At 35.9% G+C, this 26,259-nt stretch overlaps 2 protein-coding genes across 3 annotated transcripts in view; one reads left to right on the forward strand and one right to left on the reverse strand.

The window, feature by feature from the left end:
* Positions 1–306: 306 nt before the first annotated feature.
* Positions 307–10,618, reverse strand: LOC110466851. Its single transcript, XM_021523645.1, has 3 exons — positions 10,552–10,618; positions 6,864–7,910; positions 307–3,208 (listed from the first exon to the last, which is right to left on the reverse strand). Exons 2-3 carry the CDS (start codon positions 7,887–7,889, stop codon positions 1,472–1,474), a joined length of 2,763 nt encoding a protein of 920 aa, XP_021379320.1. The 5' UTR covers positions 7,890–7,910; positions 10,552–10,618; the 3' UTR covers positions 307–1,471.
* An 8,800-nt stretch (positions 10,619–19,418) lies between these two features.
* The window catches only part of LOC110466782 (AFG3-like protein 2), a 31,485-nt gene continuing 24,644 nt past the window's right edge, over positions 19,419–26,259 (forward strand). For both annotated transcript variants that reach the window (XM_021523537.1, XM_021523538.1), the window contains exons 1-3: positions 19,419–19,592; positions 22,057–22,216; positions 24,420–24,615. In XM_021523537.1, the coding sequence (XP_021379212.1) occupies positions 19,509–19,592; positions 22,057–22,216; positions 24,420–24,615 (440 nt within the window). In that variant the 5' untranslated portion in view covers positions 19,419–19,508. The remainder of the gene's footprint in view (positions 19,593–22,056; positions 22,217–24,419; positions 24,616–26,259) is intronic.

Consider the following 26,259-nt stretch of genomic DNA (forward strand, 5'->3'; position numbering starts at 1 on the left):
TACATACTATCGAATGTCATTGTTAAACAATTAATTGTAATTATGCCATTCCATATCCCAGCATGAATCAGCCGCTGATCACCGCTCGTCCACGTGAGAATGTAAAATTGTTTTCCATATTCCTATATTAATATTTGATAATCATCAGTGCGCAGTTGTCAATCGGGACGAGCCCTAATTGATTTTCTATATTTGAATAACACAGCAAACACAATAACTGGGGAAGAATTCAACATGGACATCCTGACAATGGTACCCAGTACACCGTTACCATAGATACATAAACAATTAATATTTCCGGTGTGGTCTCAATTTTAATGAGTAAAACATAGCAAGGCAATACCCATAAACGTAATGACGCACATCAACACAATAAACCTACACTACACGGATCAAACAAAACATGTATCTGACAAAATCATACAGTAAACACGTGGTTCAGAGGAGGGGCGACCCACAACACATCTCCATGGCCACCTGTAAATAGCAAAATACAATGCAAAACATAATGACAAAAGGTCAAACAAATCTATTGTCATCTTGGATTTTGTGGTTTTAACTTTCTATATGTTTCAGTATTAGAAATAATATTTGCTGTCACTGACTTAAGAAATCAAGTCGTAAAACGTGAAACGCAAAATGTATATGAAAAAAGGCATCTACAGAGCAGTTTGTTCTCGACCTTGATTTACCCGCGGTCCTCATCCAATACTTTAACTAATGTCCATATAATATATATACATATTTCAAAAATATATAATGGTTACCTGTATGTAATCATCCATTATTCTTTGTCTTTATTTATATGAAATGCATTGGTATCTACATCTTGGGAAAATCACGGAAAATCGGTATACAGACATAACGTTCAGTAATTATATATGATATACTGAAACATATATACAATCATGGACAACGCGGACACATAAGCTGGGGGAAAATGTATATATATAAATACTAATCAGGTTTTCAGTTCTTAAAAAGTATCCGGAATTGGAGACGTCAGATATTTATAATAAATTATGATAATATGTTACGTAATACCGATATACATGAAAGTTTAAAAGTACACAGAGACCTGCTTCTTCATACATGTATATAAGGAATAGCATGTGGACGTCATCTCCACGAAATGTTGTTCACGCTCTTCTAATAAATGAACGTTTTGAAAATTCAGATATTAATTATCTATAGCAGCCAAAAATTATAAAATGTCAAGCAAAAGATTTTGACACATCGTTTCTTCTTTAGCCGTATCATACAGATTTCCATAATTTTGATCAATTTTAATACAACTGAAGATACCTAAATGGACGCGATGACCACAGTGTATGAAATGCATATTTTGATTAGCTTTTGGTATTAAATATCGTTTTTTTTAAACTTTTCTTTTAAAGTGATGATTTAATAAAGAAAATGCTTCTTGATATATTAGATAAATGTGACAACAAATCATATATCATCTTTCTAGCTACAAATGGCATGATGTTTTTCGATTTTCGTCGTTTTGTTTTTCTGAAACTGCTTCACTGATTGGCCGGAAATCCTTCGGTTGCCGTCGTCTAGCAGGATTACACGGACAACTAGAATTCCTTTTCAGGTCATTTGTATCAGAGGTTTCCACTGTACTTGTACATGTGGCTTTGAGTTTTGAATCCGTCAGAGAACACAGCATAAGGTACAGCGATAACACAAGATCACTGACAAGGAAGATGTAGATGTTTCCTACCCAGCGGGAGTACGAAATCAGAAACCAGAAGGAATGAACAAGCAACATCATGAAAGATATTTTGCAGTAAAAACCGAAGAGATGTACAAACTCTACATCATCAACCTCAAAGGACATGATGTAACTATAAATAGCTAGCACCAGAAAAACCAGGAAGGTCAATGTCAACATTGTGAGGATGGGGAAGCAAGATATGTAAAGGGAGAGTGAATTGACGTCATAGTAACACGGCAGTCCCCATGGTATCCAAGGAACCATGACGAAACTCGATTGGTTGACAACGTACCAGTACGTCACTGAAACAATGATAGGTGCCATGATTGCGGGATATGACACATAAATTAATTTAAGAATATAGGGATTCTGAAAATGTCGATTAGCTCGCATCATAAGTCCAACATGGAGGCCACAGAGTTGTAGAAATGCGACAGACAAGGTGGAAGTGAAATGAAGTGAGGCTCCAGACACTCGACAAGAGTAAGTCGACACGAAGGGAAAGGGAACGCTCAGAAGCACAATGTTGTAAAGCAAAAGACAAACGACCAGTCCCAGTAATATTGATGACATGAGTGTCCGAGGTCTGTAGGTAACTGCCATTCCTACCAAAGTGACTCCGAGGCATACGATTGACAAACATACGAGCACCAACCCCACATGTCTCTGGGTGTTCTCCTCTAACGTGTGTGTATTATTCTTACCATTATTCGATACGAGCTTGTCAATTTTCTCAAAGAATCTTTCGCTGCATAAGAGGATATCTAGGTCACTGTATTCAAATTCATCTGGACTGTAACAAAGGTCAAGGTCAGATAGACACAAAGAGTCGTTAACTCTTGTTGCATTATAGTCCTCTATCGAAATGTTTATCTTGGGACACAATGTGAATGACGATAGTTCAAACGTCGGCATTCGGACCCTGCACAACATATCCCCATTTTGAGCGTGAGAAGAAGGCATGGGCATGATTTCTTTCAGTTCCAACCCGTTAATGAACACTGGTTCCTTTGATAATCTATCCATTTTAGCATACGTCAACAGTGACATGTCAAAATATATATCGTCATTTCTTATAGTAATGTTATTACTTTTTATTTTGCTATTTATAAACTGTTTCATCACTGTTACGTCATTATAAATTCCTTCCACGATAAAATCTGTGGGGACTTTCACATATATAACCTGTGTCTCGTTATCTCTTGGAAATACATCCCTTAATCTAGTTTTGATGATACTTATTGCACCACTTGAACATTGATGGACTTGCCACGGAGACAATGCCATGGTCAGATATTCCATGCTAAATTTGTTTAGATGATTCGCTAGCCAGGGATTGTTGAGCCATTTGTAGGACGTGTTGTAATGTGGGTATATGACGAGATTGACCGAGTATCGCCGGAGATTGACGAACTGGTAAACAGTTGTACAGATGCCATTTCTGTTAACAAGCGGATGGCTGCAGACAATGACGCGACAGGTTTTCTGAAATCATAGAAGAAACAAATCAATATCTAATTATAAATATCACAATATATCGCTCACTTGCTAAAAATTAAAGACATGTTAATTGTTTTAGGATTGAAACACATCTTTTTAACAATTATGTGGGTATAAAACACAGTTTCGTTCATTTTCTCCAAATAGCGATATTGTATGAAATACATGATGCCACTATGTTTGAAAGGCAATGTGTTTCATACCATCATAAATGCTTAAAAGATGCATCTCAAGCCTTATATTTACGTTCAAAACAGCAAAGATAATATCATTGTATCGTTCTTTGTAGTCATATTCGGTTCAAAATACTTTTCAAGCAGATAAGCATATATGAAGTCAGTATACATTCTGTATGTGCACCATGTTTGCATCAGATCCACGCTATAGCAAGGAGGCAAATACACCAACATACACGCATACGTTACACACATTGAGTCATGTCCTCATATTACCTCAGCAGCTAATATCACATTAAACAAAAGTTAACCATGGCTTTAAGCATGCTTAATGTTTACATATAGATTGGCGTTTTGCGGGGCAAATGAGTTGATGCAGAATTTTCATGATTTATAATTCAACTAACAACTATTTTGTACAAACTGCACTATATTAACAGAGATTATAAGCTGAGAATCAAAATTAAAGTAGTTCCAAATTATATCAATAAATTACAAGGACACTGAGGCAAATACTTTCTCAAATTCTCTTACCTTCAGTGAACCATATTACGTCATAGACTAATCTACGTTTACCCTTCAAACGATCGGAGAGAAAACTTGTCCTCAATTATTGATCCAGAGGTTATTTTATAAACAACATTCAATAATAAAGTGGGCGATCAATTTAACGTGAGTCCTAGGTATATATTCCCTTGGGAATGCATAATTATATCGTGTCTTTGAGTAACCGATAAGTAGTTGTCTTATTCATCATTTACAAAACCTGACAAATAATCCCCCGGCTGTTTCCAGGAGCACGTGAACAATTCGGTGTATCTATCCGAGTCAGGACTTTCATTAATATTCTGTTGCTTTCTGAAACTGTTCAATGGTACATGTTTTCATCAGTGGAAAAGTCTTTGTCATTGAACAAACTGAACAATCAACTGAAAAAGTATGATATTGCCAGCATTGTTCTCTATCTGAAGTATTGTTTTCGTCCTGCTGGTAGGTTTACTGTAGCAAATGTTTGTTCACGTTTCGAACAAGCATTATTTTACTACTATATTTCAATTAATCAGACCCTTATGTCCAATAACATTGATAGAATCACTTCAATCTAATTAAAATTGTATCTTCACATCGCTCCCGTTAACTGATATGTCGCGCTTCAACGCGACATATCAGTAAACGGGAGCGATGTGAAGATATAATTTTAAGTAGATTGGAATCACTTGTGATATGATATAGTAACATGCACAAAAATGAGCAGTAATCACAACGAAAGGAAATGGCTAAAGCATTGTGCTTTTCAATTGATCTTTAAAGCTTGACTGAAAGTACATGTAAAACATAATACATTAAGAACATTGATCCATGATAAGGTTAAGATATTTTTGGATTTTGAAAAAAATGCTGTGTTTACGAATTTCCGGTGTGTAAAAGAGTTGTAAAATACTAACATACTTTTAGCAGGATGTTTCAGATTAACTCCTAGTCCATGGTAAACACGGAACTAACGATATATCAGATTTGCTCCTGGTACATGGTAAACACGGAACTAACGATATATCAGATTTACTCCTGGTCCATGGTAAACACGGAACTAACGATATATCAGATTTACTCCTGCTCCATGGTAAACACGGAACTTACGATATTTCAGATTTACTCCTGGTCCATGGTAAACACGGAACTAACGATATATCATATTTACTCCTAGTCCATGGTAAACACGGAACTAACGATATATTAGATTTACTCCTGGTACATGGTAAACACGGAACTAACGATATATCATATTTACTCCTGGTCCATGGTAAACACGGAACTAACGATATATCAGATTTACTCCTGGTCCATGGTAAACACGGAACTAACGATATATAAGATTTACTCCTTGTACATGGTAAACACGGAACTAGCGATATAATAGTAACAGTCAAAGAGGCTATGAACACATCTAAAAAGGAAAACAACATTTTAACATTTTGTTTATATTCTGCAGACTTTGCAATAAAATAATATAAAAATGCCTTTGCACTATTTCCAATCATTAAATAAAAATGGCTGATGGGAGACCGAATTTCTACATCGGAAGCGAAGAATTCCAACCCTGCGAATTCCTCAAAAAATTGTATTGATTAAAGTATATAATGCTAAATGTATTGATTGCATACATTGTATATCTATGTACTGTAAAGCGTTTAGAGTGGCCAATTTTAGCTAGATAGGGCGCTATATCAAATGTTGTATATTGTTATTACTATTGAGCAGAACATTTTGAGTGGACGACATTTTGAATAAGGGTTCCCACACTGATCATCTGTGAACTAGACACAAATTCTTAAGGTCAAATTCACCGCAACCAGTTCCATTTTCTGAAGCGTATTATATCCAGAAAACAACGTACACTATACAATAAAAACGTAAAAATATCCACACAAGTACAGAACGTAAACAAAAAGTACAGCCATGAACTTTTGGTGGACACATAACCGTAGCTTAAACACATTTGTATAGTGCTTCTTGTTTTGGTGAACCTTAGGATGAATGAATAAACTACATCTTGAGATGCCTTTATCAAAACTTAAACTGGAAAGTATTGAAATAGTTTAATGATTATTTCCAATATAGTGTTTGAGTAGAAATGCGATACTGTCGCTTAAAGTTGAAAAGTGAACAGCTATATCCTGGTGTTTTCGATTATTTTGAATGAGGAATGTTGCAGAATAAATAAAACACTTGGATAGTGTCTTTTTTGTTTGCCAAATCGGGCTGGTATTTGTATACATTAACCATGTAAACGTAACAGATGCGTAAACTGAATTAATAAATGAAAGTGTTGTCTATCGTAAATTGACACTGACTACTTTGAAAATTAAATCAATACACATATGTTACGCTATATTCCATCATGATCAGTTGTACAATCTAAACATGTCCTTGCAAAACAATTGAATTATTTATCCGACGAAAAACAATCGGTCATTGTTATAGGGTGAAATAGATATTAGCATGTGGTAGAGGGAGACAGAAAACAACATATGATCGACAACGTCAAAAAAGAGGAGCTAAATCTGAACAAAAGGGCGCTATGTAAACATCGGTAAAGTTGTCGTTTGCTTTTAAGTCTTAGGTTCTCAATATTTGTTTCGGTCCTATTTTATGTGGATTACCAACAATGTGTTCATGTAATCGCGTGGCGTGTGTGACATCGAATGCTTTTCAAACACGTTCTATATGATAATTACTACTAGTGGACATGCGCTTTGGAAACCAGTTGAACCCTTAGTCACCATTATCAACCTCCATCCGGAGTTGAAGACTTGTGTTAGTACGGTCTTGAATGCAGAACTTCATTATCTTTGGAAACCAGTTGATCCAAGGGCCCCGAATATGACGTCATTCTAAACTAAAAACAGTAGTAGTACAACATTTAAAAATACCCACCACAGTACTAGTATTCAATCAAATCATACCTTGATGCCATCATATCGAGTCCCACTGGGGCAGACTGATACAATGTCGTGTCGGAACCGTAAGTCGGATACCATGATTGGCTCGAGTGCAGCAGAGAAGGTCGTTACTGGGGGGTTAGGAAAGATTCTCACTGTCCTCGTGTTGTCTGTTCTGTCACAGGTCTTAAACGGTTCCTCGTTAACGTTACATAAGAAACAGAATATGTTCTGATAGGCATCCCTGTAAACAGACCGGTAACTTGTACACGCTCGGTCTAAATCCTCGTCAAAGACACTCCATTGTCCTGTTACGTTACACTCAGAAATCAGTCCATGTGTGTTGCACTTTGCTAGGGTCATATGAATTGGGGGTTCGAACAACACATTGCACTGATCGTCATTGGCAACGATCTCTAGAAGCTCGGTCATAGTCTTTGGATCTAACGTTGATTGAGAAGAGCAGTTTAATTTCCCAGACCAGGCTACGAGATCTCTTTCTAATCTGGAATTGCACACGGCACAGAATACATTCCTGTATGTTAAATCGTTGGCGGCATCAGTCACCGGTAAAACCATCGAGATATTGTACGGATACAACGAATGTCCCCGAACACATAGACGTCCAATGGAGGCGTCGTCGTAACTAGTTGGACATCGGTTTATCATGAAATAACTTTCTCTACTTGATTTCGTCTTGTTCCATTTGTTTATGTATTGAGGATTTAAACAAGCGGTTCGGATTTCCTCCCTAACGTAGTCGGGGCAGTGATCTAGGGGTGCAGCTGTGACGTTACAACTACAGGGGGCACAGCACGAGTCATCAGAGGACATGGAGTAAGACAACGTGCAGGTGCTGACGCTTGGACAAAACAACGTCTGTCTTTCAAGGACAAATCTGAGAAAGTTGTCTTCTACATGCACTGTTCGGTCACGTGCGGCTTTTCTATCGGAATAGGTGACGTATTTCCTGTTTGTTGCCGTTGCACCTTCGTAAGAGACGACCATCAGTAAGGTCAAGATCAGTCCTATCAAATACGTTTTATCCATTATTTGGGTCCTTTTCTTCTACTGAAATTTAAAAAGAAAGAGTTTTAGAACAATAAGTAATCTCTGTTTTCAGTTGAGACGTGTGTTCTGGAATTCATAACAAATATTTTTAGCAAACAGTTGATTTCCCTTAGCTCAGCTAAGACAACTTTAAACCACATTGGACCATCAACAACCCAATGCGATAATCCAGAAACTATGTTTAAGAATTAACTAAAAGTCTTAACAAAAAACGCACGCAACAACGAGCGGAACTAATGAGTTGTAAAACGATGAAAAAACAACACACAAAACAGCGACCGGAACTAACGAGACGTAAAACGATGGAAAAACAACACACAAAACAGCCAGTGGAACTAAGGAGACGTAAAACGATGAAAAAACATCACACAAAACAGACTATGAAGTGTTTCCAGGAAAAAATATTCATACGTTTAAGGTATTTCTAACCAAGGTATCCAGACTATGAAGTATTTCCATTAAAAAGTATCCAGACTTATAAGGTATTTCTAACCAAAGTATCCAGACTATAAAGTGTTTCCAGTAAAAAATATCCAGACTTATAAGGTATATCTAACCAAAGTATTCAGACTATAAAGTGTTTCCAGTAAAAAATATCCAAACTTATAAGGTATTTCTAACCAAAGTATCCAGACTATAAAGTGTTTCCAGTAAAAAGTACCCAGACTTATAAGGTATATCTAACCGAAGTAAACAGACTATAAAATGTTTCCAGTAAAAAGTATTCAGACTTATAAGGTATTTCTAACCAAGGTATCCAGACTATGAAGTATTTCCATTAAAAAGTATCCAGACTTATAAGGTATTTCTAACCAAAATATCCAGACTATAAAGTGTTTCCAGGAAAAAGTATGCAGACTTATAAGGTATCGCTAACCAAAGTGTCCAGACTATAAAGTGTTTCCAGGAAAAAGTATCCAGACTTATAAGGTGTCTCTAACCAAAGTATCCAGACTAAAGTGTTTCCAGGAAAAAGTATCCAGATTTATAAGGTATCTCTAACCAAAGTATCCAGACTATAAAGTGTTTCCAGTAAAAAGTATCCAGACTCAGAAGGTATCTCTTACCAAAGTATCAAGACTGAAAAGTGTTTCCATGAAAAATATCGTGACTTATAAGGTATTTCTAACCAAAGTATCCAGACTATGAAGTGGAAAAAGTATCCAGACTTATAAGGTATCTCTAACCAAAGTATCAAGACTACTGAGTATTTCCAGGAAAAAGTATCCAGACTAATAAGGTTTTTCTAACTAAAATATCCAGACTATAAAGAGTTTCCAGGAAAAAGTATCCAGACGTATATGGTATCTCTAACCAAAGTATCCAGACTATAAAATGTTTCCAGGAAAAAGTATCCAGACTTATAAGGTATTTCTAACCAAAGTATCCAGACTATAAAGTGTTTCTAGGAAAAAATATCCAAACTTATAAGGTATCTCTAACCAAAGTATCCAGACTATAAAGCGTTTTCAGGAAAATGTATCCAGACTTATAAGGTATCTCTAACCAAAGTAAACAGACTATAAAATGTTTCCAGGAAAAAGTATCAAGGCTTATAGGGTATTCCTAACCAAAATATCCAGACTATAAAGTGTTTCCAGGGAAAAGTATCCAGTCTGATAAGGTATCTCTAACCAAAATATCCAGACTATGAAGTATTTACAGCAAAAAGTATCCAGACTTATAAGGTATTTCTAACCAAAGTATCCACACTATAAAGTGTTTCCATAAAAAAAAAGTATCCAGACTTATTAGGTATTACTAACCAAACTATAAAGTGTTTCCAGTAAAAAGTATTCAGACTTATAAGGTATCTCTAACCAAAGTATCCACACTAGAAAGAGTTTCCATGAAAAAGTATCCAGACTTATGAGGTATTACTAACCAAAGTATCCAGACTATAAAGTGTTTCCATGAAAAAATATCCAGACGTATAAGGTATCTCTAACGAAAGTATCCACAAAAGTGTCTTGACCTATAAGGTGTCTCTAGACAACTGTATCCAGGCTTATGATGTGTCTTTAGACAATGAACAAGTTACGTTGTACACACAATACATATACTCATGTTAAACAATACATTACTTCCGACAAATGATACATAAACTCACGTTAAACAATACATTACTTCCAACAAACAATATATATTGTAGCGAACTGGGCTGGGTCAATCTTCGGCGACCAGGGCCGTTTTCGTTTAAACGGTTAAACCGGTCGTACCACAGTTGTTCGTTTATTAAATAAGAAGGGGTGAGTGGGATGGGGGGACTGGACTTGGTCGATCGTCGGCGACCAGATAGCTCAATCTGTAGAGCGTCCGTCTAGAGTTTGGAGGGTCCCGGGTTCGAATCGCGGTCTGGCTGTGCATGTTTCCTCTCCTGTTACAGATATACTCACGTTAAACAATACATTACTTACGACACACAGTACACGATCGCATTAAGGTGTTTCGGAACCACATGTGGCTAGGATTCACTTATGACGAATTTACTTGTGAAGGTGACAAAACTTATCCAAATTTTGAAATAGATAAAAGGAAAAATTGAAAGACAATCTAGAGAAGCGACGAACAATAACGTAGTGGTCATGTCAGAGAAAGGTTTCCGGAGCCACGGTTGGTATAAGGTAAATGAAAGACTTACCTTGTGTCGAGGTGATCGAAGTCGTGTATTCACCGTTCAGTGTGGCTCTGGTTACATGTGGGCGCGGATGGCGAGTAAATCAGATTCACATTTCCCTGGTGGCACATCGATCAAACTTGTCATGCTCACCTGGTTTGGGAGCCCAGCTATTATCTATGAATAATGCATTAAGTTTAATGGATTTCTGTGTTTCCCATGACAATGTTATTTGTAGTAAGTACGAGACGGATATGATTTTACAAATAATTCCGAGATTTCTAATAATGATATGTATGTGTTATGTGTAAATAGTCCGCTTTGTCGCAGCGAGCAACTTCATTGCGTGTATACATTGTGACATTTCCTTGGCAATTGTTTTCAGTTTAATGAATATGCTTGTAATATCTGTATTAGAGTTATCTCCTGCAATTACAACTTACTGATGAGCTGTTATTAAACTGGAGTAAACCTCGTCATCTCCCCTTCCTCCTCCTCCTCCTCCTCCTCCTCCATCGTTTTGTAGTTTCTAATTTAGCAGCAGTTGAGAGTGACATGCACCAGAAATGATTATATGTTGTCTACAAGCAATATAAAGCGTCAATATAGATCATAAGGTACTAATGATTGTGTTTTGCCTAGACCTCAATGTCCATGTAATTCATTAAACGGTAGAAACAAAATTGTGTTTTCGTTTGAACTATTTTTATCACTCGTTGATGACGGTTGTCCTTGATTTGACGGGAGAAATAACGCGGTCATACAATACACTAACCTTAAATATAAAAAAACAGTATCGATTTCTTAGTTTAGCCATACATGCACTGTGTTTCAAATTTAACACTGTAAAATACAAAAAAAAAAATGCAATTTATATCAAAAGTTTTCTTTTTTTCCGTTCAATTGAAACTGACCCCACGAGGGATGGGATTTAATAGGATTTTCGAGGACGCGGGCATTGCTGCCTCGCTTTCCACATCAATATAATGTGGAATACAATGAGGTTTAAACAGAATTGCGTTTATTTATTAGAAGCTGGACATATAACTGGGTTAGGACGCTAAAGTAAAGTTAAATTCCAATAATATTATTATACTTGCATCAAGCAAAACGCTGTTTGACATATAAATGGGCCCGGGAAGCTAAAATAGAATTTCGCTAATATTATTATACTTAATTTAAGTAAAACGAAGCTTCCAACACCTTGGTCCAGGATGCTAAAATAAGATTCCGTTTATATTAGTGTACTTACATCACTGAATAAAATGTATGACGTAGACCGGAGATATATAACTTATTATATTTGTAACAAATGCAGGTTATTTTATTGTGATGAATTATGATCAATTACATATATACTAGTATATAGTTACTTAAGTTACGTTTGTTAATGTTTATAAGTAGTTAAAACATGTTTTATTGACAATAATATCTTGTATCAGCCACTCTTTGTATAAACATATAGAACTAGGAAAACAAAAGGTGGTAATCCTATAGTCTTAGAACCTTTTCACAAGTCATATCGCAGTTAATCACACCCCCGTATACATTTTGTCTATGTATTGGTATATATCCTCCATGCATTGGTAATTTTGTCTATGTACTGGTATATCTCGTTTATGTATTTGTATATCTACTGTATGCTTTGGTATATCTCGTCTTTGTTTTGGTATATATTATCTATGTATTGGTATATCTCCTCTTTGTATTGGTATATCTCCTCTATGTATTGGTATATCTTGTCTATGTTTTGGTACATCTCCTGTATGCATTGGTATATCTCGTCTTTGTTTTGGTATGTATTTTCTATGTATTGGTATATCTCCTCTTTGTTTTGGTATATATTATCTATGTATTGGTATATCTCCTCTTTGTATTGGTATATCTCCTCTATGTATTGGTATATCTTGTCTATGTTTTGGTACATCTCCTGTATGCATTGGTATATCTCGTCTTTGTTTTGGTATATATTTTTTATGTATTAGTATGTTTCGTCCTTGTATTAATATTTCTCCTCAATGTATAGGTTTATCTACTCTATGTATTGGTATACCTCCGCTATGTATTGGTATATCTCCTCTATGTATTGGTATATCTCCTCTATGTATTGGTATATCTCCTCTGTGTATTGGTATATCTCCTCTATGTCTTGGTTTATCTCCTCTATGTATTGGTATATCTCCTCTGTATATTGGTATATCTCCTCTGTGTATTTGTATATGTCCTCTATGTATTGGTTATCTCCTCTATGTATTGGTATATCTCCGCTATGTATTGGTATATCTCCTCTATTTATTGGATTATCTCCCCTATGCATTGGTTTATCTCCTCTATGTATTGGTATATCTCCGCTATGTATTGGTTATCTCCTCTAGGTATTGGTATATCTCCTCTATGTATAAGTATATCTCCTCTATGTATTGGTATATCTCCTCTATGTATTGGTATAACTCCGCTATGTATTGGTACATCTCCTCTATGTTTTGGAATATATCCCCTATGCATTGGTTTAGCTCCTCTATGTATTGGTATATCGCCTCTATGTATTGGTATCTCTCCCCTATGTATTGGTTATCTCCTCGAGGTATTGGTATATCTCCGCTATGTATTTGTATATCTCCTCTATGTCTTGGTTTATCTCCTCTATGAATTGGTATATCTCCGCTATGTATTGGTATATCTCCGCTATGTATTGGTATATCTCCTCTATGTTTTGGATTATCTCCCCTATGCATTGGTTTATCTCCTCTATGTATTGGTATATCTCCGCTATGTATTGGTTATCTCCTCTATGTATTGGTATATCTCCTCTGTGTATTTGTATATCTCCCCTATGTATTGGTTATCTCCTCTATGTATTGGTATATCTCCTCTATGTATTGGTTTATCTCCCCTATGTATTGGTATATTTCCTCTATGTATTGGTATATATCCTCTATGTATTGGTATATATCCGCTATGTATTGGTATTTCTTTTCTATGTATTGGTATTTCTTTTCTATGTATTGGTATATTTCCTCTATGTATTGGTATATATCCTCTATGTACAGGTATTGGTATATATCCGCTATGTATTGGTATATCTCCTCTATGTATTGGTATATCTCCTCTTTGTTTTGGTATATATTCTCTTTGTATTGGTATATCTCCTCTATGTATTTGTATATCTCCTCTATGTATTGGTATATCTCCTCTATGTATTGGTATATCTCCTCTATGTATTGGTTTATCTCCTCTATGTATCGGATATCTCCGCTATGTATTGGTATATATCCTCTATGTATTGGTATATCTCCGCTATGTATTGGTATATCTCGTCTATGTGTTGGTATATTTTGTCTATTTATTGGTATATTTTGCCTATGTATTGGTATATATCCTCAATGCATTGGTATATATTGTTTACATATTGGTATATTCCGTCTATGTTTTGGTACAGTATATATCATCTATAAATTGGTTTATATCCTCGATACATTGATATATCTTCTCTATATATAAGTATATCTCGTCTTTCTATTGGTATATCTCAGATGTACTGGTATATCTCCTGTTTTTATTTTCTACAAATTTTATGAAGTTAACAAAGGGATTAGACAACAGGCAATGCCTATATCTCCTATATATCCTCTATGTTTTGGTTTATCTCGTATATATGTATTGGTACAGTATATATCTCGCCTATGAATTTTTATATCACCTCGATACATTGGTAAATCTTCGCTATATATTGGTATATCTCGTCTTTTTATTGTTATTGATTAACATACAACTAATCTATTCTTACCTGGGGAGATGCAATAAGGTAACAGCCACACTTTTATGATATATGTGTCCCTGTGTGTTGACACTGTGGTATGTTTTTTCCTTGTATTTACTCTCTTAAGATTTTACCCTCGTAGGTTACATGTCTCATAGGTTCCTATTGTGCGATTAGCATTAATACCCTAGGTTTGCATTTTTCTTGGTGCATTTTTAGCCGTTTGTATTCGTCCTCTTCTTTTGTAGTTTTTATACTAAAGATTTTAGTGTCATCTGCAAACAAATAGACTGCACTTCGACTTTAACTAGGTCCAGCAGATCGTCAGCAAATATAGGAAAGAGTGATGGTCGAAGGACTGACCCGTTAGGAAGTCTTCGTGTAACTTCTGTCCATTCCGAGTGTTCGTCTATTATATGGATACTTGCTGTTTCCTTCCACTCAAGAAACACGCTACCCACGTTCGTTCCATTTCGTTTCTAATTTTTAAACTAAGACATTAAGTTTCCTCCATACCGAATTCCACTAAATTCAAAATAAGGTCACGATATCATACTCTATCAAAACGTTGCTTACGTCCAAAATACCGTTCTAATAATGTCTCTCCCTTTTATCCAAGGCCGACGTGAACAGTGAACAATAAACATGAAAAATAGGCAGGAGTTTATTAGCAGAGGAATCGCCGGGTCTGAAACCTTATTGATAAAGTGATGAAAGAAAAACATGGCGCTTATGGGGAACAGTATCAAAAACTCTTTGATAATCCATATACATACAACTTCCACCTAAATCGTCTATCAATTACATTGTACCTCAGTCTCCCTGGTACCTTTATCAGTCGCAGTACTGTTGTCGGCCTGTCTTACTAAACCCATTTTGTTTTGGAAAGAAAAAGTTGTTCATTCTCATTTTATCTAGTGATGGCATTATATTTACCCGTATTTCTATAGATGGGTCTAATCGTGATACGTATTTTATGAATTGATATAACGGACTCTAAGACGTATTGGTCATTATGAACCTGATAAAGAGATGTTAAGTCCATGATTGATACAGTACTGTAGACCTATCATTCACTGAAGCTCACTGTTTCAAAAAGCTTCACATTTGATCCCCCTTTAATTACTTAATTTCATTAATTAATACTATCATTACTTCGTATACATACACGTAACAAATGCTTAAAAGGCGAGGATTGAAATGGAACGATACATGCAAAGAATAAAAAAATCTCTAAATTGGCAAGTGTATCAATGAAAAATGAGTTCAGTTAAAACGTACACTCTCTTCAAGAAGATTCATCAGTTTGGAAATAGATGAAATATCAAAATGTTACTTTCTACACAAACAAAGCTTAACAAAGTGGCCAGTCGGTCTTGAAATGTTGCGACACGTTTAATACGAACATTGTTTGTGTGGAAAGTAATACTTTGATATATAATATAATGTTGTTTCTGCATTGTATTAAACTTATCTAAAGCTGCTGCGAGGATGCGTATTGCACCTACCCACAAATTTAGACTCGACCTCAGTGGTGCGACAATGAATGTGAATATATCAAAAAGAGAGAGAGATATAAACTATATTTAGGAGATAAAAACCGGAAGAAGATCTACGGAGATACAAAAGTGCTTATAACATATTGCAGAAAATCTGTAATTCAAAATAGTCGCGAGCAAAATAGAGACCTCAGAGAATGTGGATTCGTTTCAACAGAACCGGTGAAAATAGCAACTCTATTACGGGAGAACAACGTAATGGTTGGATCACTTCAAAAACTTGTATTGAATATCTGCAATATTTAACTTGGAGGATAAGTTTGTGAATGATGTAATAAATATATTAGATGTACACTTCAGCACAGATTCGACATCAATAATTAAATACTTGGTGCTGACATTCAATAAGAGGACATCATGGGGGTTTCGTCCCAGTTCAAAGTAACTAAAGCCCCTGGTAAAGCTGAGCCATTCCAAAATGGAACTGATGCAGTATTGGTGTGTCTTTGTGGGCTGTTTAACAAAATAATTTAACTGGGGAATTCCCAATTGATGAAAAGCTACAACACAACCCAGTCGCAAAAAATAAAGATGTAGTTATCTCTTTTACAAATGTCATGGACAACATTTCTGCCAAGATCCTATTATATTTTGGCAGAGACGGAACAAAAAGAGATAAAAAGAACAAGCAGGTTATCGCATGTAAAGTCAACTGCTGACGATTGTTTAACACTGCAAGCTTAGGAGCAGAAATAATTAAATAGAAATGAAGGCAGAATGTTGGTCACAGAATTATCAAGACATTACAGTTGGTGCATGCCGATGAAATCCTGTGATTTCGAGTGTAATGTCGGTACAAGTCAGTGCTGTATGTGGAACCCATTTCTTTTTTTGTAATTTTCGATCAAATTAATAATGCAAAATGTCATTTTTGTAGACGCTCATTTATGAGATGTATTGCAGTTATTGTTTGCAGACAATATGGCAAATATTGCTGATACTGTATTGCATGTATGTTAACAAAAAGAGACAGAAGTTTTAAAATCTTTTTGTAACGTGTATCGCATGAGGGTTACGGTAAATCTCGGTAAACACAGGTAATGGCGTTTAGGCATTGAATTTTTGTAAGTAATATTGAAAACTGGCTCATAAACGGAGAAAGAATTGAAGTGGTATAAAAAAAAAGTTCGGCACGTACTTCACTGCTTCTCTCAAGTGGGACAGCCGAAAAAAGCGTGGTTTACTTATAAATATGGTTTTCATTGTGCTTGGAATTACAATTCAGTATAAGATAGAGCTTTCTATTAGTCTTTTTACCTAGGTAGTAAAAGATACATGTATTGAAGAATGGGATTTTGGTATAAAGAAACCTCATTTATTCTGTAATCAAAAGTTTCATTAGACAGATCAATAATTACATATTATCTTACACAATTCACACAAGATTGCTCTTTCCAGACCTCGTATGTATCTGGCCATGATTATTCATTGACAATGGTAGGGAGTTTTAAAATTCCCAGGGAAGAATGATTATGTTATACATATATATTGATGATCAACGAAAATCTTCAGACTGAATAATTTCATACTTATAGAAGATGAATATCATTTTAATTTCTATTGTATTGTACATAAGTATTCATTTCAAACATGTGCATTGGGAAAATATCGGCAAATGTGAAATCATTGCTTTAAACTAGAAATGAAGATATTTTATGAAATGTTGGAAATTTCACATCTTTACATGTAGCTTAAAAACAAGATCTGAATAAATTGTATATGTAGAATGAAACAAGCATGATTAGCGTTCACATCGAGTCTTGTCAGATAAAGTAGATATAAATACGACCCCTGTTTAAAGTACATTTCTTTTAAATATGCAAAATGTATGTAGGGTGAGGGTACCAAAAATGGAACGGTACCCAAAATGGAACACTTTTGATATAAATGGCACAGCAATTTTTATTTTGCAACAAAAAATTATGGTATGTAATACAGTATTGTCAATCATAATTTAGATAGTTTTATGCATTTTGAACAAATATCATCTGCCTACCTCTTAAACATTGCTCATAAATTCAATTGAAATATTGAAAACATTAATGGGAAAAAATCCCGGGAAATAGTATGATGCGAAAACATAAATATTCGATCATATTTCTCAACTTCGAATTTTAACTACATTGTATCTGATCAGAGACGTTTATAAATACAGAGATTGGCAACTCTCGCTGATCTCGCAAAATCACGCATGATCTACGAGTGTTTGTTTTGACAGCTTATCGACCTGGTGACGATAGTCTGGTCAGTGAGTTACCTGTGTGAGAGTTCGATCGTGTATTCGTTAGTTCGTGTCAACATGTCACTTATCCTAGATATATGGATCATATAAAGAAGCTGGTTAGAAATATAATGTTATATCTGAATACGTTTTTGAAATAAAAAGATGAACGAGAAAGGAGTGCCGGTGTCATGAAAGGAATTAACTCTCGCACATCACAGCCGCCATTTTCACATGGTTATTTTAAAGTGTATTTTCAGAGCTCAATTATCAAACTTTGCAGGTATTGTAACAACCTCATTTTAATTTCCTGGTTAGAAATATTATCATATAACTAATTTCTGAAAACTTTTTTGAAATTGTCTAAAGAAAAAAAACGGAGATAGTGTTATCCTGAAGCCAGAATAATTACCGATATGTAAACACAGCCACGATGTGCAATCTTTCGATGTTTGGGGTTTTCTAAACTTAATCATTCAAGTTAACATTCAATGTAGCAATCCCAAACCGCATGGAAATCTCAGCTACATTTTGTAGCTACGTACGGTTTTAATGTTACGTTGATTTGCGATGTTTTCTCATGGCATAATTATGATTTGAGTTGAATGCAGCGAACCGCATATCCAATATGGCGCAGGTGAAGCGTAACTCTCGATACCAGTGACCAATGGTAAGGCCAAGAGCAAGTTGCCAATCTCTGTATTATACGTCTCTGATCTGATCAAGTATTATTTATAGAGAATAAATGAGTAAAATTTGTCAGAAATTGTAAAAAATTGTCAAAACTTTTTGTTTTTACTTATATGATTAAGTGTTCCATTTTGGGTACTCGATCGACCAGCTAAAAATTCTAAATGAACCTGACGCACTTTTTAATGAGCTCTATAAATAGACATACGTGCTGTTAATACCCCAAAAATATCATTTTGGGTAGTCTCGCCCTACTATATAAGCACGGACTTAGATCTAATTCCGTGATAAAATGTATGAAATGTAACATACAAGTTGTACTTTGTACTATTTTAACTTGAAATACTCGATTAACTCAGAGACACTTATGATTCAATATCTCGAACTTGAACAAAAAGTTATATAAATAAGTAAGCGGAAATAGGTTTAGGTAAGAACTGGGCTTGGGTTTGACTACAAGTTATATGATTAAATACGAAAACATTGCTGAACATTGATATTCCCAAATAACAAAATATGTAAGCTTTCTTTATGTTTTTCTGAAAGAGTGTCAATTTAATGAATGAATTAAACATAGTCGAAACTTACTAGGTGATTAATAGCGTTACATAAGCACTAACAGCAGAGGGTGCGAAACTAAATGTTTAAAATCCACATCCGGCTTTTTCATAACAGGCGCCCTTGTCGGTGCCTTCTGATGTAACTTCGCGTATACATTGAATCAGTGGTATTGCATACTAGACATATCAAAATGTCCCACAGATATATGGCTGTAGGCCGAAGAGGACATGTTCTGCTTCGAAAAGTGTTGTCAATGCGATCTCCGAATCAAGAGGTGAGATGGACCACGTGATAACTCGCGAAGTTGAAAATTGGCAATGTCAACCAATTTTGTACAGAAATGTTCTCATATGAACCAGTTGTTTTCTTTATTATGATATGCCATTTATTTGGTTTGTTCATCGGGTCTCTAAAATTGCCAAAACTTGTCATATATTTTGATGAAAAATTAAACACATCTTAAAATGACGGTGTTACAGCATCAACTTGCATTTAGTGAAATAGGCTGGTGTTGCTTCCTTCCAAATATCGTTTTAAAAGTTTAAAACTAGTTGCTATACATTGACAGTAAGCAGAGTATGCCAAGTAAAACAACAAGTGTAGAAGATGTGCATTGATTACGTTGTATTACAAGCGTCAGCCACAGTGGTTCGTTACAAATGTCTGAAATACACATATGCTGATAATATATACATATGTATTTCAGACATTCATAACGAACCCTTGTGCGTCAGCTGTAGGGAATTTCCTTTTAGCTCAGCGGTAGAGCATCAGGCTGGAGAGACAAGGGTCGTGGGTTCGAACCCTTGTACTAATATAAATACATGACCGGCCTGGGTATTAAATTGGTCCCATGCCTTGTAATGGAGCAAGCCCGGTGTGATGCACACCGGGCAAATTTAGATTTTAAGTGACAGCACATTGGTCATCATCCATAAATAAGGTTGTAGTATAAACTATTTCTGTTGATATCCTGCATAACTCGGCCTGAAATGTAGTTATATGATCAAGTTATATATAATTAACTTTGCAAGCGCAATCAAAATCTGAATTGACTGCTATGTTGGAACGTTTGTCTCTCTTCCAAAATATGTCAGACATTTAAATATGGGTGGCATGACCCAATATGAAAACTGTAGTAAACATGGGGGAATCAGTAGTAATACTGTATTTGGCCATCATGCATGTAGACCGTATATTGAAAGGATAATTGAGATAACATCTGTCATGGCGGTCGTTTCTATTTTTTTTCTTTCCTAAGATTGACTTGGTTAACTTAGTTTTTTTCATCAGTAAGGATTCGTTTTTTCAACCATTATGCAATATATAATAAAAATATGTTGTCGTCAGAAAGCTATGTTATTACAGCTATTCGAGTCCCAGCGACATCACTATATATCTTTGTCACTGTTAACGTTCCTCGTCCTAATACAAAATGGTACCGTTGTCCCCCCCCCCTTCAAGGTAAGAGAATCCATGGTGGAGTGTCAAAAGAACCAAGGTTGGTGTTTGAAAAAAGGGGGGGATAGTGTTATAAATCTGACATTATAAGATAATTCTGGATATCCGTATCCGTCTGTGTACTAACATTAGTCACACCCTGGAAGTCTTCAGTGCCATAGGTTTATAAAGTCAGTCATCATTCTACCTACAAATGGTGTCTGTTTAGTTTGTTATACCAGGTCACTAAAACCTACATACATGACAGATAGTGTAAAAGATGTGCATTGATAATTATAACGTTGCCTTACTACAAGCGTCAGCTGTAGGGAATTTCCTTTTAACTCAGCGATAGAGCATCAGACTGGAGAGCCAAGGGTCATGGATTCCAGCTACAGTAACAGCACTATATTCATCCCTATTCCTTGTCCTATTACAAACTGGTGCCGTTGACCCTCTCCGTTCAAGATAGGAGAACCCTTGGCAGGAAGTGAAAAGAACCTGGGTTTGTAAGCTGAAGGGAATTTCCCTTTAACTCAGCGGTAGATCTAGAGCATCAGGCTGGAAAGCCAAGAGTCGCAGGTTTCGAGTCCCAGCGACAGCACTAGTACTTAATCACTATTCCTCGTCCTATTACACATGCATTATATTGGGGTTTAACATTCTGTGTAATGTTTTTATTGTTCAAATTTCATCCCTAACTGTATGTATACCACCGATACACTTGTTATATATATATATATGTTTAATGTTTCAATGAGTATCCAAGATAAATTCTTCATTTTCATACAATGAACCAGTCAAACCGTCATTCCAGGAAACAAATATTCAGCAAGTAATTCCTTGACACTTTCAGGGGTAAATTAAAGTCGCACTTACGGTGAATATGGATATCTGGCAATATATGATTGTTCTTTTTGTGTTTTCTTATTCCATAATTACGCATTCATTGTCATATAAGGTGTAATGTTTCATTTTATATGGACGCTCATTGGATAAGTCGTCACTTCCAGTATATATATGCAAATATGCTAAAAGTAGCCAGGAAACCTGGAAGTAAACACATGTTGGACAACAACTTCATGCAGTGGGTGTTTTTTCACCCACATAGCATGTGGACAATATTTTCAGTGGTCAGGAATGCTGATGTGTTGACATGCACATAAAACACCAGCAGTATAAGAATAAATGCGTCTTATAAATTGTGTTCAGTAATTATAACTGCCTCCGGTTCAGTAATACCCGACCCCGCTCTATGTATTTTCTATTTTATTAATGAAGTTACTTTTCTGTTGTAGATACAAAGAGACATGACACTCCTGTCTAAGGTTCTTCAGTCCAGAGAAATGGATTCCCTACTGCGACAATTCAGCTGCACGGTTCTCAAAGCATCTTCTGATCTTCCAAAAGGATTTGAGAAATTTGAGGAGCTACTTAAAAAGAAAACAAAACCAAATGGTAGTTTTATTGTTTATAATATTGTGCTAGAATAGCTTTGAGGTTTATTAGTCCCCTACTGGTGAAATCGGGAAGGACTACAAATGTATATAGTTTTCGTCTCCGTCTGTCTGTGTACTTACATATGTAACACCAATGTTTGTCAGCGCTCTAGCGGCTTCATTCCTTAATGGATTTTGATCAAACTTCACACAATTACAAAGGACCATAATATCTCGGACAAGTTTGACATTCATGGTTGTCGGGTCAAGGTCACTGTTACTATCTTTAGAAAATCCTTGTCAGCACTCCAGCGGTTTCATTCCTTAATGGATATTGATCAAACTTCACAGAATTACAAAGGACCATATTATCCCAGACAAGTTTGACTTTCAGGGTTGTCTGGTCAAGGTCACCGTTACTATCTTTAGAAAATCCTTGTCAGCATTCTAGCGTCTTCATTCCTAGAGGGATTTTGATCAAACTTTATATTTTAAAGGATCATAATATCTTGAACAAGTTTGACTTTCATGGTTGTCGGGTCAGGTCAAGGTCACCGTTACTATTTACAGAAAAATCTTGTCAGTGCTCTAGTGGCTTCATTCCTTGAGGGATTTAGATCAAACATCCTACAATCACAAAGGACCATAATATTTTGGACAAGTTTGAGTTTCAGGGTTGTTGGGTCAAGGTCACCGTTACTATTTTTAGAAAATCCTTCTCAGCGCTCTAGCAGCTTCATTCCTTGAGGGATTTTTATCAAACTTTACACAATTACAAAAGACCATACTATCTCGGACAAGTTCCGAATTTCAGGGTTGTTGGGTCAAGGTCACCGTTACTATTTTTAGAAAATCCTTCTCAGCGCTCTAGCAGCTTCATTCCTTGAGGGATTTTTATCAAACTTTACACAATTACAAAAGACCATACTATCTCGGACAAGTTCCGAATTTCAGGGTTGTTGGATCAAGGTCAAGGTCACTGTTACTATTTTTAGAAAATCCTTGTCAGCACTCTATTATTTGCAATGAAACCCAAATCCTCTGTCATCGAATTGTCCAGTCAATTTAATGCTATAAACCTCTAATACCTTGCGGTTTTCATAAGGCCAAGAATCATCCTTAGGGTTTTGGTATTTATTCACATTATTTTTGGGCCTTTTGTATAATAATATGGGATTCAAATTTGGTTTTGATACCTGCCTATGAAAAAGAGAGGTGTCATGAAGGTGTTTACAAGTTTTGTTCAGTTCAAATGGGACAAATTGTTAGTGTCTGAGGTAAAACCTAGGGTTGAGTGACTTTACACACTGGGTGACCATATAGTGTACACTGACCAGGATACTGATAGTCGTCGGACCGAGTTTCATTATTTTAGTGCAATCTATTGACGATAAAATGCCATTTTTGTCTCGCCGTGACAAAGTAGCGGAAGCGAGACTATAGCTTTTAAGGTTTGCTTTTCTGGTGACGGTGGCGTCAACATTAAGTTTTTGCGTTTAAGTTAGTTTCAGTGAAAGTATAAGTGCTAGACTAACCAAACTTGAACCATGCATGCTTCTAAGGTAGTACATTTCAACCCATGCATCAAATATTGGATGCGGCCAACCTTTCATGGTCCATTGACTTTGTCAGCATCTCAATTAAAGTTTTTATGTTTAAGTTAGTTTCTCTGAAACTATAAGTACTAGACCAACCAAACTTGGACCATAGATCATTATCTTAGTAAGTATATTTACATGAACCCATGCATCAAATGCTGGATGTCTACATTGAATTTATTTCACCTTTATGTGCATTGATGGCCATGGTCAAAGCGGGGCACAGGCGAGACATATCAATCCAAATGGCTTGTTATTTACCCCACAGTTCTTTTTCCCCTTTAGTATATTTTTATTTTGTTGGTGACTTGGTATTGGTTTTCTTCATTAACTCATTCACCCCTGAAGTTTCATAATGAACTTTTCAAACCTTTGAATCGGAAGAGTTTAAATGTGTCTTCAGGGGTGAATGAGTTAATAGGCCATTGTTTTACTTTGTGGCAAATCCTTCCCCCAAAAAAACATGCAGAAAAATTAAAATATATCAAACCCAAACATCCATATCTACAGATTTTCTCACTGTATTACCCATCAGTCTTTTCAAATTTTCCCCATCACTCACAGCAAAATGTGTAAGTTCTGTCACACAAAAAAACTGTCAATATCTTTATTATTGTCATTCAGAAAAGAAAAAGAAAGCAGAGGACCAATCTGAGAAGAAAGTAGAGGATCCACCCAAAATAGAAGTGGATGATCCACCCAAGAAAGAAGATGTACAAAGGGGAGGGTCTGCTGAGGAACCATGGCCAATTAATGAACTTAAAGCAGCCTTTAAAAAATTTACTGAGGATTTTGAAAAACAATCAGGAAATCGTGATCCGTGAGTACAAGATTTTAAGTCTGTATATGTCAGATATAACTTATTTTAGGTAATTGACCCTCACAATTTAACAATTTGGATTTTTCTTTTGTTGTTACATAGCTTCTGAAGTTGTGTTTTGGGTAATTAAATCACTCAGCAAAAGTCAAACACATATAAACGCTTTGATAGTAGTGAAGACAACATCCATAAAGCACACTGATAATAATATTTGGAATGAGATTCATCAGGTTGCTATGTTAAATGCTAAGATTGTTTGAACACAAACAGTAATTGAAACTTTCTTTTTCATATTACCCATCCCTCTGACTGTCTGTAGTATTAAAGTGCTATAAACATATTACCCATCCCTCTGACTGTCTGTAGTATTAGAGTGCTATAAACATATTACCCATCCCTCTGACTGTCTGTTGTATTAGAGTGCTATAAACATATTATCCATCCCTCTGACTGTCTGTAGTATTAAAGTGCTATAAACATATTTCCCATCCCTCTGACTGTCTGTAGTATTAGATTTCTATAAACATATTATCCATCCCTCTGACTGTCTGTAGTATTAGAGTGCTATAAACATATTACCCATCCCTCTGACTGTCTGTAGTATTAGAGTTCTATAAACATATTATCCATCCCTCTGACTGTCTGTAGTATTAGAGTGGTATAACATATTACCCATCCCTCTGACTGTCTGTAGTATTAGAGTGCTATAAACATATTACCTATCCCTCTGACTGTCTGTAGTATTAGAGTGGTATAAATATATTACCCATCCCTCTGACTGTCTGTAGTATTAGAGTGCTATAAACATATTACTCATCCCTCTGACTGTCTAGTATTAGAGTGGTATAAACATATTACCCATCCCTCTGACTGTCTGTAGTATTAGATTGCTATTAACATATTACCCGTCCCTCTGACTGTCTGTAGTGTTAGAGTGCTATAAACATATTACCCATCCCTCTGGAATTAATTCAAACCAGTTAAGAACTTGGTTGTCTGACATTTTTTTTGTGACCAAATATCACAGTTTTTAGCCCACCCATCGCCAGCCCAAAGGGCCAAGTGAGCTTATGCCATGGTGCAGCGTCTGTCGTCTGGCGTTCTTTCTTTTTCCTTGAAAACGCTACTAGTCCTTGGCCAAAGGGTTCTCAGTTTTGTATAAACAGAGGGTATGCCCCCACCTGGAGGCAGAGGGACGGCCAAATAGTGGGAAAATAGGTAAATCTTTAAAAAATCTTCTTCTCAACCAATAGAAGGATTTTGACTAAATTTGTTCTAGAGCATCTTTGGACAAAGGAGACTCAAGTTTGTATAAACGGAGGGTGTGGGCCCTATGCTGGCAAAGGGGCGGGCCCAATAGAGGTAATAGAGGATTTTTTTCTCTCCTACTATACAAGTGAAGGGATTTAAACCAATGCAGTCTAAAGCATGCTTATGGACAAAAGAATCAAATTTGTATAAACTGAGGTGTGTGGACCCCCTTCTTTGGGGCCGATGGGTTGGGCCCACTGGGTGAAATAGAAGAAAACTAATATTAAAGATTCTTCTCCTTCTGTATCGATGAGGGATTTTAACCAAACTTGTTCTAGAGCATCTTCGGGCAAAGGGAATTTAATATCTTTAAATGTATGTGTCCCCCCCCCC

The sequence above is a fragment of the Mizuhopecten yessoensis genome, unplaced genomic scaffold, assembly GCF_002113885.1.
Source record: "Mizuhopecten yessoensis strain PY_sf001 unplaced genomic scaffold, ASM211388v2 scaffold11145, whole genome shotgun sequence".
NCBI classification, from domain to species: domain Eukaryota; kingdom Metazoa; phylum Mollusca; class Bivalvia; order Pectinida; family Pectinidae; genus Mizuhopecten; species Mizuhopecten yessoensis.

Coding starts and splice junctions, on each gene's coding strand:
- LOC110466851 (XM_021523645.1), bottom strand. CDS start 7,889: ATGGATAAAACGTATTTGATAGGACTGATCTTGACCTTACTGATGGTC. Junction 3,209..6,863: donor CTCGATATGATGGCATCAAG/GTATGATTTGAT, acceptor CTATGATTTCAG/AAAACCTGTCGCGTCATTGT.